The sequence below is a fragment of the Vidua macroura genome, chromosome 1 (assembly GCF_024509145.1).
Source record: "Vidua macroura isolate BioBank_ID:100142 chromosome 1, ASM2450914v1, whole genome shotgun sequence".
NCBI lineage: Eukaryota > Metazoa > Chordata > Aves > Passeriformes > Viduidae > Vidua > Vidua macroura.
Window position 1 is genome coordinate 127,320,386 of NC_071571.1, and position 14,043 is coordinate 127,334,428.

At 40.2% G+C, this 14,043-nt stretch overlaps 1 protein-coding gene across 2 annotated transcripts; it reads left to right on the top strand.

Moving 5' to 3' along the window:
* The first annotated feature begins 614 nt into the window (after positions 1-614).
* LOC128810635 (carbonic anhydrase 3-like) lies at positions 615-11,859 on the top strand. 2 transcript variants are annotated; one of them, XM_053983675.1, is made up of 7 exons: positions 615-651; positions 732-929; positions 4,296-4,414; positions 6,340-6,456; positions 8,079-8,114; positions 10,403-10,558; positions 11,740-11,859. In XM_053983675.1, exons 1-7 carry the CDS (start codon positions 615-617, stop codon positions 11,857-11,859), a joined length of 783 nt encoding a protein of 260 aa, XP_053839650.1. The 2 variants fall into 2 exon arrangements, with proteins under 2 accessions (XP_053839650.1, XP_053839641.1); XM_053983666.1 differs by having other exon boundaries at positions 6,340-6,432; positions 8,049-8,114.
* Positions 11,860-14,043: the final 2,184 nt, after the last annotated feature.

Below are 14,043 nucleotides of genomic sequence, written 5' to 3' on the forward strand. Positions count from 1 at the left end.
CTGGACAACATCAAACCCAAACTTGAGCCTATGGTCAGCAACGGCCTCCTTTGGGGCTGGCAGAGTCTCCCTTTGCTCAGTGGTTTTGCAGGCTGTGAGATATCCTTTCAGGCAGACATAGGGCCTTTCTGAGCTGTTGCATGGGAGCATTTGAGAAATCAGGGAAACGGCAGTGGGGGAGCCTGCCCGCCCTGGGAGCTCGTCCAGAATCACCGGGAGTGCTTCACGCCCGCGGCGCTGCCTAAGGAGGGGAGAATTGAGTTCCCTCCGTCCGCTCCCGGCGCTGGAGCAGCCGCTGGGCGCTCCAGGCAGCCTCTCCTCCGCCGAGCCGGGACCCACGGCCCCGGGGGCTGCGGGGCGCTCCCGCCGGCCCGCCCGCGCCGCCGCACGCTGTGCCCCCGGGCTGAGCGGGACGGGGACGGAGGGAGCCGCGGGGTCCGGCCGGCATCCCCCTGCCTCCTCCGGGGGAGAACACGGCTCTGCCCCGCGGCCGCCCCCAGCCCTGCCCTGCCCAGCCTTGCGGGGAGGACTCGAAGCCGCGGCGCTCTATAAAAACCCCCCGGGCCGGGAGGGACGGGACCACCGCAGCGGGACGGGGCGCGGGCAGCAGCACCATGGCCCAGTCCGTGTGGGGCTACGACAGCGACAACGGTGAGCGGGCTCGGGGCCACCGGGGCGCCGGCATGAGCCCGGCTGAGCAGGGGCGACGTTTCTTTATCTTTGCCCCTCAGGACCCGAGCGCTGGCACGAAAACTACCCCCTGGCCAAGGGCGACAAGCAGTCGCCCATTGAGATCAACAGCAAGGACGTGCAGCACGACTCCTCTCTCGCCTCCTGGCACGCCAGCTATGACCCCGGGGCAGCGAAAACCATCCTGAACAACGGGCGCACCTGCCGCGTCGTCTTCGACGACACTTTTGATCGATCAGGTCGGTTTGTATTTTTTGAGGGTTGTTAGGAATCAAGGTTTGCAAAGCACCGGGTATCAAAAAGCATCCTTTAGTTTCCAGCCTGTGCAGGCCAGCAGAGAAAAGTCACTTGGGAACGTAAAAACGGTGCTCCGGGAGTTTGTTCTGGTGGATCTGAAGTGGGACAGAAAGGCTGTTAGCTGTACCCCTCAAATGCAGACTCAGCTGGACTTCTCCCTATGTCACCTCCTTCAACACAGACACTACATCTTCAGGTTTTGTGTAAGGGACAAGAGTGGTGCCCAGAGGGGGTTTAGAACACTCTGAGACACTTTGTAAACCAAAAACTTGTATATATATTTCTACAGACTGTGATGTAGATTTCTTCTGCATGGTAATTCTTCAGGTACTTCAGAGCTGAAAAAGTTACGACAATAGCATTTATGTAAATAGCATTTTATCGTTTCTGGAAAACTATGAAATGGCTTTGTTATTTAATTAAGAGCGAGCAATCTCATAGCTCTAAATTAAATTGTTCAAAACTTGATTGCAGAGCTCTATCTGTATAGCTCTGGATGCAGATAGGCAACAGCTGTCAAAATGATTATTAAATTCACAATATCATGTAATGCAAAGACATCTCAAAAGCATGGCATATTGATTGGTCTTTCATCAAGAAAGAAAGCAATCTAATTAATGGAAAACAGTTACTTTTCTTTGTATTTCTGTGCATCTGTTTTGATGGAACTTGTATTGAGATTTTGTTTTTAGTAAGCTATATCTCTTATGAAATATATCCACAGTACATTGAAAGATCACTTTCCTGCTTATCTTGATGAGCCCCTTGTTTCCTGGATTTTTTTATTTATCATTACAGCTACACGTTACTGTTCCATGTCTCTCAGATGGAATCTCAACTATTTAGGACCAGGATTGTCTCTACATTATGTATTTTTATGGTCCTTTAATATTTATTACCACAGTTTCTACACAGCAGTTTCATAAATCACACTTTTATTACCATAGAAACATAGAATGGTCAGGATTGGAAGCAACCTTAATGATCATCTAGTTCCAACCATACCCTTATGACCACCTTGCAGTAAACCAAGTTACTAAAGATGCATCCAACCTGGCCTTGAACATTTCCAGGGATGGAGCATCCACAGCTTCTTCAGGCAACTTGTTCCAGTGCCTCACCAACCTCACAGTAAAACATTTCTTCCTTATATCCAATGTAACCATACTCCTTTTCAGTTTGAAGACATTCTTCCTTGCCCTATCACCAGCTGCCCTTGTAACAAGTTCTGTTTAAAAGCCAGAATGCTCTTCCAAAAGCTCTGCATAAAATGAGTGCCATGACTGAAAGCATGGGAAGGAAAATGGTAATGAACATTTTCACATGGTGGTTCTGTTCTATCTTCTTTACAGCTTCCTAAAGGCTGAATTTTTTTAGGCTCTCAAGAAGTTGTCTGTCTAGGGAACAGTATTAGAGAAAGATCCCAATTTGGCCAAACCAAATGCAGCCCTTGGTGCAGTGCTTCCCCTAAATCATTTTCCTCTTATTTCCTCCCCATCTCTCCCCTCCCAATCACGTCTGTTTTTTCAGTGTGTGTAGTCACTCCTGGCTGTCCTTACTTTCTGCAGGTTGCTGGACAGTTATTTAGGACTCAAGTGTTTCATAGGCAGATGTCTGATCAGAATCAAATACAATGCTTGGCAGTTCTGAAAGACCATGAGGAAGTATTTTGTTGACATTCTATTAGCTTCATTTGTTGGCTTCTGCAGTGCTAAGAGATGAGGATAAGTAGTAGTCACAGATTCCATTTTAATTGGAAAAAGAAATATAGTTGAAGATAATTTTGGTTTTATGCTAGAGAGATTTGTATACTGTTATGAAGTGCTGTTTTCAAGTGCTTCACAGTATTTTAGCTCTGAAAAGGGCCATCTGTGAGAAATGAGTGGTAAATGAGTTTACAAATCTGATTTAGCTTGTAAATGTAGTAGGTCACATAAATTCAACTCCTGCCTCCCATTGATTCCAATGTGAAATGGCAACCAAATACTTTTGAAGAGTTGGCCTTAGATTCTATGCCTTTTTTGTCCTATATTTGAAATAATAATAATAATAATAATAATAATAATAATTTTCCATTGAAGGCTTCTAAAGAAGGTTTACTCAATATTACTCAATACTATACTGAGTTATGATTATTTATGTATGAACAAAGTAAAAAAGTAAGAGAAACTACATGCTTCAGTCTCAACAGTCCTTTTTTTCTGGCCCTTCCCTTGATGGTTGTGATACCTACCAACTAAAAAGAGAAACTGCAAAGTTAAACCTCTTGCTCTGTGTAGGTATTCCAACTTGTAGGATATCAAGAATTCATTTGAGACCATTGGGCAAAAGAGGATTTCAGTGTTAACTTTGAACTTCAAAGCTATTGGTAGACATTCAAACTTGAATGCTATTTAAACAAGGCCTTCTGGCACTGCAGTTGTGAACTACATTATCAGCTTTCTGTGTAAGGAAACACGACTCATTCCAACCTTAGGTAATGAATGAAAAATACATTTGAGAGCTTATCCTCTAAGCAGTCCCTGCTCAAAAGAATCTCCAGGCTGAAAGAGCAGGTGTGATGTTTTGAAAGTCAGACTTGATGTCAACTGTCAGACTGATATATGGTCAGCATTATTTGGCTAAGCACAGCAGAAGTAACAGCTTCTTAGTTTCCCTTGTTGGTGACTCAAGAACAATTCTCCAACTCACTTGACCTAAACTTTATTGTCTTCCCTCACTTCCAAGAAATAGATAATTTTTAGATTTTTAATATTTTTTTAGAAGCAGCTATCTGTAACCATTGTTTAGTTGTCTTGATGCCTTGTGAAGGCTCAACTAGAACAGAGACTAGACAGAGCTGAAGAATAAAGTATTTATTAGAAGTATTAATTAGGTATTTATTAGAAGGCTTTAATGGATATACCTTGGGCAGCACAAGGTAAAAGGCATGCCAATCATGGACGGGAGGTACTTTCTGAAGCACCTTTTGGTTAATTTAACAGCCTTAATGTCAATCTTTTTTAAAATGACCCTTTCTTGACAAGAACCACCTGTGAACACCCCCCCTTCTCTCTCCATACCCAGAACTGTAGTGTGTCCACTTGCCAGGAGAAAAGGGGCTTGTTGGGCAGCTGGGGTTTAACTCTGTGTTAACCCACAGTATCCCCATCAAACAGAACTCCTGACAACAGAATTTAGCTGCAGCCACGCAAACTGGCGAGCGCTGTGGGTGCCTGGCGGTGGGCTGGCTGCAGGAGGGGAGCTGCGGTGTGTCCCTGCGGGGTGGTGGCGGTGGCAGTGGTGGGACTGACGCCGTGTCCCCGCAGTGCTGAGGGGGGGCCCGCTGAGCGGCGCCTACCGCCTGCGGCAGCTGCACCTGCACTGGGGCTCCTGCGACCAGCACGGCTCCGAGCATGTCATCGACGGCGTCAAGTATGCGGCAGAGGTAGGACAGGCTTGGAACAGCAGCGTCCAGCGCTGGCCGGAGTCCGGCTGATTTCGCATCTGAACGCATTAACCATTCTCCCTCTTGAAAGTATTGAGCTACTGGTTTTTCTCCGCCTGTGAAACTTGTGGATACTGCTTAACATGCAGTGGGATAAGCTGCATCTGCCAACACATGTAGCCCTGCAAGTATCTACTAACACGGATTTCTTTTCTTCACGCCACAGTTTTTGCTGGTATCTTAGAATGTTTCAAAAATATTTGCGACAAAGCAATCTGTTATTTCCAAATAGGAAGTGCTGCTGAAGTTTTTTTGGGTTTTAGTCATTTCTGGTATAGCTTGAGTTACCAAGTTAGTTTCAAAAAGAATAGAAAAGCTCACTAAAAGCACATTTGATAAACTGACGTTCAAAATTAGATTCATCTTAAAACTAATTCAGAGTATGTTTAGTTTCTGAACATCTCTGCTTTAAAATAGCTGGGTTTATTTTCAGGAACCACAGAAAATATAATGTTTGGGTTTTGTTTGTTTGGTTTTTGGTTTTTTTTTTATGTAAACCACTGCAGGGCTGTTGTCCTAGTATGTTAATATTCATGAATGCTTTAGACCCCAAAGACTTTTTCAGGTCCTAAATATAAGTGAATTAACTATTGATGGTAGAGATACTAGATGGTACTATAGATGCTAGCAAAGGCTGCCTCCTTCCTCCACCTTATTTGAGAATAGGCTCAAAATACATACCTATGCTCACAAAAATCCTGCAGTAGTGTTTTCCTGCCTTCCACCTACACTCTCAAGGCCCAGAGCTTGGAGAAGCTTTGTCCACCTCTCACAGGACAAAACAGAGGCAGATTTTCAGGGTCAATGTCAATAGACATTGCAGAGAAGACTGCGGGTGATGGCTTAGGAATTTTTTTCCCATTCCTTAACCACAGCTAGTCTTTGCTAGTATTCTGCTTTCTCTGGTCAACTAAAGAGAAGAAATCTGCTTCCTCAAACTATTTCTTGGCTAGTTCAAGCACAGACTCTTTATGTTACTTTTGTTAGCAGTACTCACTGATAGGAGAAGAAAGCCTGGAATATATGTAATTTAGCTACATTGCAACCAAAGATATATGGTTGCTCCAGCTTTATGTTTAGCATTAAAATCCTTGTCCTCAAGAGAAAAGAAACAGAGAACAACAGATCCATTCATATTCAGGACAAATTATATTTTTTGTTGTTTTAAAAAAACTTTTTAAAAAATACTTTTTTTCCCCTGTATGACTGTGTTCCAATGCTCCTTAATCTGTGATTGCATACTGCTGGTTGCAGCATTTCTAGCTATATGCATGAAGAAGAGATTTGCTGGTCAGGGATGCAAAAATTTGAAATATATCCTGTACTTGAGAATACAGCACTGTTGAAAGTATATATGAGAAAAAAATGTCAGATTATATCCCCACTCCCTTCCAGTACAATGTGCTGAAAGTAGTAAGAGATACAAACCAGTAACGTATGCATTACATACAACCCAGTGTTAATCTCTGAGCTGACGTCTGCATAGCCTGAAGATCTAAAAATGTACTTGAGATGAAGTGCATGTCAATAGGTGTTTTATGCATGTGTGCATATCTTGTGCTTAGATTAATCTATTTATAGTTGCATTGTCTGATATTGTGTGGTAAACTCCATTTTCTTTTCCTATGCTTCAATTAAATGCAAAGCAATGCTTTATGGAAAGCATAAGCATATAAAAGCATGGGAACAGCAGTAAGAAATACTTACATAGAGTTTTCTTTTTCATGTCCATTCCTGTACTTACTCTGTACCAGAATATTTTCTTAATTTAATTTAAAGTGAAGATTGTGCTGTTGATAATTTCTTGTATTTATAATTGAGGCTTAATTGATTTTTAGTTAATTGATTTCTAATTATGATTTTAGTTACATATGGTGCACTGGAATCCAAAACACGGTAATTTTGCTGGAGCTTTAAAACAACCTGATGGTGTAGCTGTTGTGGGCATTTTTCTCAAAGTAAGTGGCAAATATTCAGTCTTTGTAAGTTTTTCTATTTTTCCTCTTTCTCTAGTGCCAGGGGAAAAGTTAAAATTGTTTTTTCTGCACTGCAGCCCTGTCTTGTGGTGTGCACTGGGTGAGGAGGAGGGTCTGCATGGGCTGAGTGTTTCCTTTTGTCTTTTGTGTCTTTGTCTGCTAGCAGGTGTTGTATCTGCCTGTCAGCAAGTTGACTGATTCCCTTCTCTAGTCTCTTGTTGATTCCCACACAAGCTGGGAATCAAAATGAGTTCAATGAACTTACTCCCAAAAAGAAAGAATTGATGGTAAAAGACAGCCACTCAACATTCTAACCGTGTAATACAGAAAATTTTAAACAAAATAATACTGTACCAGTATTTTCAGTTTGATTTTTTATAAACTCTATAGAAAGAAAGTAATCCTTGTATCAGATCTGTATGTGGTCTAGGACATTGAGAAATGCTAACAGGCACGCAGCCTAATAGTGATAAATTACAGAAACTTCAGTCCTTTTAGCTGCAGGTGGGCATTTCAGCTTGAACACACCATCAGGGAATAAGTGTCCTTTTATTGTTTTATCACTAGTAAGTGGCATTTGTACAAGCAAGAGCAAGTGGATGTAATTAATTGTGCTACAGTGTCCCTGGACAGACTACATGAAGTGTCATTTTAATTCTATTACACTGTGAACCAACCTGACCTTTTCTCTTGTGGTTAGTCTAAATTGAAGGTCAGCACCTGTCCAGATTCCTCCTTCAATTATTCTTCTTTTGTAATTCCTTTCAGTCTATTTTAGGCTAAAGTTTTATGTTGTCAAACACAATTTACAAAGCACACCACTATATCCCTATTAACCATAGCTAAGGTCAGCTAAAGTCAGCTAAAGGTAAGTAGTATCATTGTCTTCTCTCTGGCCCTCTTTCCCTGTTTCCTTCTTGCTCTTTGATGAAGGAGCTGTTGTTTTTCTCTGAATTTGTCATGTTCCATTACTGGGTTTTGGGATACTACTAAAACAGGATTGAATTATCTTCTGAGGAATTGAAATCAATCTATTTTGGAACAAGACATGGCAATAACTGAACATCTTATTCATACTACCTTTACTCTTCTGGGATGTCAAAGCTTTTGGAAATGCTAAATATGATGAACACAAGCAATAAAGTGACCCCATAGCTTTAGGTCATCTAGACATGAATTCATCACATGTCTTACATCAAGTCTGATCTGACTGTGTGTGTGCTGCAAAATGAACTGTCTGTAGGAACTACAGCCCTTCAGGCCATCAAGACTTCGCCAAATTCTCAGACATCCCACAGTGGCTTGCTTTTGAAGCAGGAGCCAAGGGCTAAGCCCTGGGTAGTGAAACTGAGTGTGCAGTCCATTCCTCAGACAGGCGTGATGCCTTCTAGGGTCCTTCAACACATGTTCAAATTGCAAAGCCAGCTACTGGAGTCCGCTATTTTGGATGGTCTTTCAACACAGATAGTTTTCTGTCAGTCCCTACTGGATGCTCTGAGACTGCTATTTCCTAATGTGACAGATGGGATGTGATGAATTTCTTTCAAATACTGTGGAACATGATGAAAAAGATAGAGTATTTGTGCTTTGCATTACAGGTTGGAAAAACTCCCAAACCAGAGATGAAGAGAATTCTTGAAGAAATTGAAAATATTAAGACCAAGGTATCAAAGCAATTTTTTTTTTTGTGATATAATGTAGCTGGAAAGCCATAAAAGCAGGAATCAGTAGTTCAGATTCATATTTTGGCATTGATTTGATGCCAAACAGTAGCACCAGAGATGATACATTGGACTGTGGAGCATGATACTTTCTTTTGCTTAATTAAATATTTAACTCCTCACGTCTGTAAATATTCTGGTTGAAGATGATTTTTTTACCAATCCTTGCATACACAATTGGTCCTGCAGGTCTTATTGGTCCTGCTCTGTAAAAAATATGCCAGTGGGCCAATACCAAGAAGAAATTAAAAGCTTTTTGAATTTGAGGACAACAGTGGCCAAAAAAATGCATATAGCAGAGTCAGAAATTTAGTTCGCCTAAAATGAGAGGAAACTAGTAGCAATGATGGAGCAGGCTCTCAGTCAGTGTAAAGGAGATGAAAAATGTTATTAGTTTTAAGAAGGAACTGTATTTATAAAAGGAGTTAAATGGTGCTGTTTCTGCCCCAGTCCTAAGTTCTCTCTTCCTATGATACTAGCAGAAATAGCATTGCAAATATATTCTAAACTGTTTTTCAGTTTAATTAATGATCTAAGGCAGTCCATACCTATTGCATACATACAGCTGCTGAAGGGAGTTATTTGCAGAGAACTGCAATATTGCATGTATTGTCAGTTAGTGTTATGATTTACAATAAACTTAATCTCTAGGTATACTTAAGCAATTCTACTTCATTACAAACTTTATGATTCTAATAACGCTAAAAGTTGTTGTGGTTTTGTTTGTTTTTTTTTTTTTAATTTCACCTTGAACATGCCACCAGATCACCAAATTTGTAGGCATTTGCAAATCTACCAGAAGTCCTTGCATTTAATGCATTTAATGTATGTGTGTACTGCAATTGATGTGCAGGTCTGAGCCTGACAGCTCTTCTCTCCTTTGTAAGAGTCATATTAATTTTATTTTTTTCAACTCAGTTTTCAAATGCAATTAATTTCTTTCTGCTGAGGCAACTGAAGGTTATTTTTCCACCCTATCCATGCCCCTGCCTTGATGTGTCCATGTTATCTCTTTTGCTGGCTTTCTCTCATAATGCCTATATAATTTTTTTGGCCATTTACATGTAGTAGTTCTCAAAAAAGCAACAGTTGAAGTAAAGCAAAGAAAGATAAGAAAGAACCACATGTTGTATTTAATCTCTTTTTCTTTTCTGTCATCACAGATATTTTCCCAAAATTACTTATTTTTCCAAAAGATTAATGGGTGATATCGCTGGTGTAATTATCACACATGCAGTTTCAATTGCACTGATGCATTACAGGCAGAGGAGTTTCTTGGTCACTGTACTGTATTTACTGAAGTTCACAATTTTGTGAATTTATTTGCAAATTCATGTTGAACTTATAGAATAATCTTTTCAGGAAGATATAATTGGAGTTACTCTTTCTACTCTTAATTTGTGCAAGGATACATAGAAACTATTTCAGATTCTGACATTTTGTTCTAATCTAGAGAAGATTCTCCATGATAGAAGAAGGAAATAGGAATAATATAATATATCTTCCTTCCCAGAAGGAAATCCAAAATATCAATAGAGAAGCGAACTGCATTTCCTTTGTTAGTTTTTGTTGCCCAGAGGGAACAAGGAATACTCATCACAGTCCTGTGGAGTTACAGTCCTATTTGGTGGCAGACTTACCAAGAAGTGTTGTCTGATGTCTGCTTTCTCCCTTGTCTTTTGGTAATCACCTTGAATTTAGGACCCAGTACTCTTACAGGAGATATTTTAATGTTTTACTAAGTGTAATAGCGCCAACAAAAAGACTGAGTGTCACCATGAATATATAATTAGAGCACAATCTTCGGAGGAGAGAGGTGTTGATTTAAATTCCTCCAGATAGAAGAGAAGACTAAAGAATCTGGGATAAATGCCCAGCAACTATACTGTTGGATAAAAAGAGTAACACTACCAGCAGTGCCACAGGCTTTAACTTTTATCCCAATAGCCCAAAATAAAACACAATTTTGATAATTCCAGAATAAAAAAATGTAAAAACAAGTTTGCTTTGATCCCACACAATTCAGTTTTAACTTCTTTTAATTTATGAATGCAATCAAAATGCCAGTTATTATTAATTGCTGGGAAAGTGCCTGACAGGAAGAAAAGGAGATTGATTTCTTGCATAAATCTTGGTATTTAATTGCTTCCTTTATAATAACATTGATGCTGATGACTTTTAAGATGCAGATCTCTAAGAGTAACTGCAGAGAATTTTTTTGTTTCCCTAAGGGGAAGGAGGCTCCTTTTCAGCACTTTGATCCTTCAATTCTTTTCCCCAAATCTCGTGACTACTGGACTTACCACGGTTCTTTCACCACACCCCCCTGTGAGGAGTGCATCACTTGGATTCTCCTGCGGGAGCCGATTGAAGTCAGCTCAGACCAGGTAAACTCCAGCCATTTCTGCTGCTCCTTTACCAGTTCTCAGCAGTGGCTCAGTATGTCAGGGTGATGATTTGCAAGCTCTGTGTTACTTTGAACTTTTTGGTAGGGAAAGCTTTAGCTGTGGGCAGTGAGAAACTGCCTGCAGAATGCACTGTTGAAATGGGCTGTAAAACTGACCCTGAGAATCAGGTGCTCTTGCAGGACACTTCCTGGAACAGCCTCAGCAGTGATGTTCTTGGGATCCAGAAAATCTGCTAAGGCAGAAGTGCCCCTGAGCCACAAAATTCAGCCATCACTGAAGACTCAGTTCATTCTACGTGCTTTACAATTAAGTGGAAAGTGAGACTAATATTTTCCTGGTTTAAGAAATTGCTGGTCCAGACCTTGACTTCTTAAAAGCTGTCAGTGAGAAAGATCAAACAACCTACAACCTACAAACCTGAACATTCATACAAAATAATGTACCACTTGCATTCACATAGCTCAAATGTGAGGGAAAAAAAAAAAAGCCTGTCTGGATAAGGTGACATTTTTAGATCTTGTGTCAAAAATTTTGGCTATATATACACCAAATTCTGCTTCAGCAATACAAGTCAGAGTATATTCCTTCTACTGAAATGGCTGTTTTCAAAATAGATTTATTTTGCATTTGGATGAAAGGGTAACAATTAACAAAGCAGCACTGAAATTAAGTTAATTGGAATAACAGCAGCTGAGTGCCGAATTCATGATTCAACTTAATAATGCAGTTGGCATATCTCTGCCTTACAGATCAAAATAGAAATTTCTGCACCAGATTTTTCTAACACTGCCTTGCACTGACATAGGTCTAGATCCTCCTTCACAGATAGCTGTATTTTCACAAGATGTCCAGCTCCAGCTGGTCACAGCAGGGCCCTATTCTTTTTCCACACTGTGGGCGTGAATCAGAGAAAAAAACAAAAGAAGCCCAGGCAAGGGTCAGATGATGAACTGTTCTGTGGATGAAGAGTGTGAAGATCCACAGAAACAGTGCAAACTCCTGGGCTGCAGCAGTTTTTATCAGTAATCTCAGTATTATTAGAGACTGCCATTGTGTGCTTGTCACTACACAAGAAAATTCCTTTTTCATCTCAGAGTTTGTTCTAGGCAGTAAGGTCCACAGTTCTTCCACATGGACACTTGATTTTTTCTTCCTTTCAGATGGCAAAGCTCCGTAGCCTTTCCAAGAATGCTGAGAATGAACCCGTGAGCCCTCTTGTTGACAACTGGCGCCCACCGCAGCCCCTGAAGGGCAGGATAGTGAGAGCCTCATTCAAGTAAAATCTCAAGTCTCACTCTGCTGAACCTGAGTGAGAAAATCCCTAAAATACAAAAGTGTAGTTAGTTTTTTGCTGTCTACTGCTTTTCCTCTGGATCCAGGTCTGTGTTTCTCAGTTTGAAATTCTGAGTGGTAAAAGTGTATCTATTTTTAAAAGCAGATGCAAAACATAATACTAAACATAATAAGCAAATGGTAGAAGTAAACAAATACTAAACATAATAAGCAAATGGTAGAAGTAATGATTCTTGACCACAGATGCCTCAGCATTTATGGTCACTTCTCTGCCTTGTGGTCTTATAAGATAAATAGGCTCAGTTTCAGTATTTAAAATTAGCTTCAAAGGAAATATAGTAAGGCGAAAAAATGAACCAGTAGCAGAGGAAAGCAGAAGTAACAGTAGATGAACAGGAGGGAAATGCCTGTCTCTACAGTGTGACCTTGCTCAGACACCCCATCCTCAAAGGAGACATCCAAAGAATAAGTACCCCTTTAACATACCAGGTTTTCCCTTCCCTGTCTTGTTCATAGTTTTTTATCCAAGATTAGTATTCTGAGAGTAAAATCATTCATACTCAGTTTCTTTGCGAAGAAGAAAAGAGACCTTGCTGTCATTTCAGTATTTGCTGTCTTCACCATATCCTGCTACTGCCATTGTTGATCTTTTCTTCTTTCACTGCTGCTGTTACTTCACCCATCCAGTGTAGAGTCCTGCTGGTTTCACCTTGCCTTGTATTTAGTATACCAGATTTAGTATTGCTGAGGGGGGAATGAGGGGGAATGCCTTTCTTCTGCTGCTCTGTTATCTCCCAGAATGACGGATTTTTGATGCTCTGCCTGCTTCTTGTATTTGACACCTTAATGGTTTCGCCTGATTTTGCTGTACATGGAAAGAATCTTTCTGGATGATTCATATGTGTCCTTTGTCATCCCCACTACTGAAAAATCCAGATTAAGTCACCTATGTGTTTGTTTATTTGACTTTGTAGCTGGAGAATATAAGTAAATTCTGTTTGGCTCAATTCCTTTCTGGGGAGACACATCAGCTTTCAAATATGATCCAAGCAAGGAATCACTGGCAGACAGAAACATCTATATCAACTTCCCCTGTCCTTCATCAGTAAACTTTATCATTTCAGTGTACAAGTACCATTTAGGCTGAACCCACATTCAGATCATGTGAATAAAGATCTACATTATATTCAACACCCAGGTGATTATTCAGTATTGGACATACAGGAGATTGGATGGTCAAAGGTGGTGCATAAATCCCACTGCACAGGCAGCTTCTGGGTTCGCTGTGTTCCTGTAACTCTCAGGAATTGCTACTGTAGGTAGCAGTGGATGTTCTTCTGGAGATGTTCACAAACATGTTCACAGCAGCATTTACAAGGGATATGTCAAAGTCTGAAAAAACCAGGGCTACAAATGGCTGGAATAGGCATTTCTCAATCCTCCTTAACAATTTCACTTTCCACCTTTACTAGAAAAATGGTGCTCCAATAGGGAAGTAATGAATGGGCAACACTGGACAAATTCTGTTGTTATTACCAGCACAATTCAGTGCAAATGCAGAAATGAAACTGGGGGCAGATTTTGATCCTTTTTATTCATTTAGAATTGTTCTAAAGATTGCTGAATTCCCATTGAAAGTTAGTATTTTAGTTTATTAGGAATGTATTTTGCTTAGTATAAAACAGTTTCTTTTTAAAAACTTAAGTTCATGTGAGTAGAAGCTAAAGTATTGATTGAATCCTGTTTACAAATGTTTTGGCACTGCCTTAATTTTATCAGAAGATCAGCTTTTGATATTATGAGTGCAGCACTTGCAAGGGTATTGATTTTAGGAGCCCCTTAGATCTTCTTTAAACTCTTGAATCTCAACACATAAAAAATGTTACTACAGAAAGCTCATGAGCAACAATTTTTCCTACTGTACTATGTCTTACATGTAAAATTTCTTCTCATATCCATATGCAGTTGATCTTGGTGATAAGAAAATATTAACACAAGTAACTGAGACAAGGGTTTGAGTCTTTCAACCTAAAAGCCACTGACTGTGATATTTTAATCTCTTGTTATTGAGGCAATAAAACAAGATCGTTGTCTGCACTTGAAATAACTGCTTTTATGTCATGAGAGAATTAATAAATTGACTTACATAAAAAATAAATTGATTGCTGTTT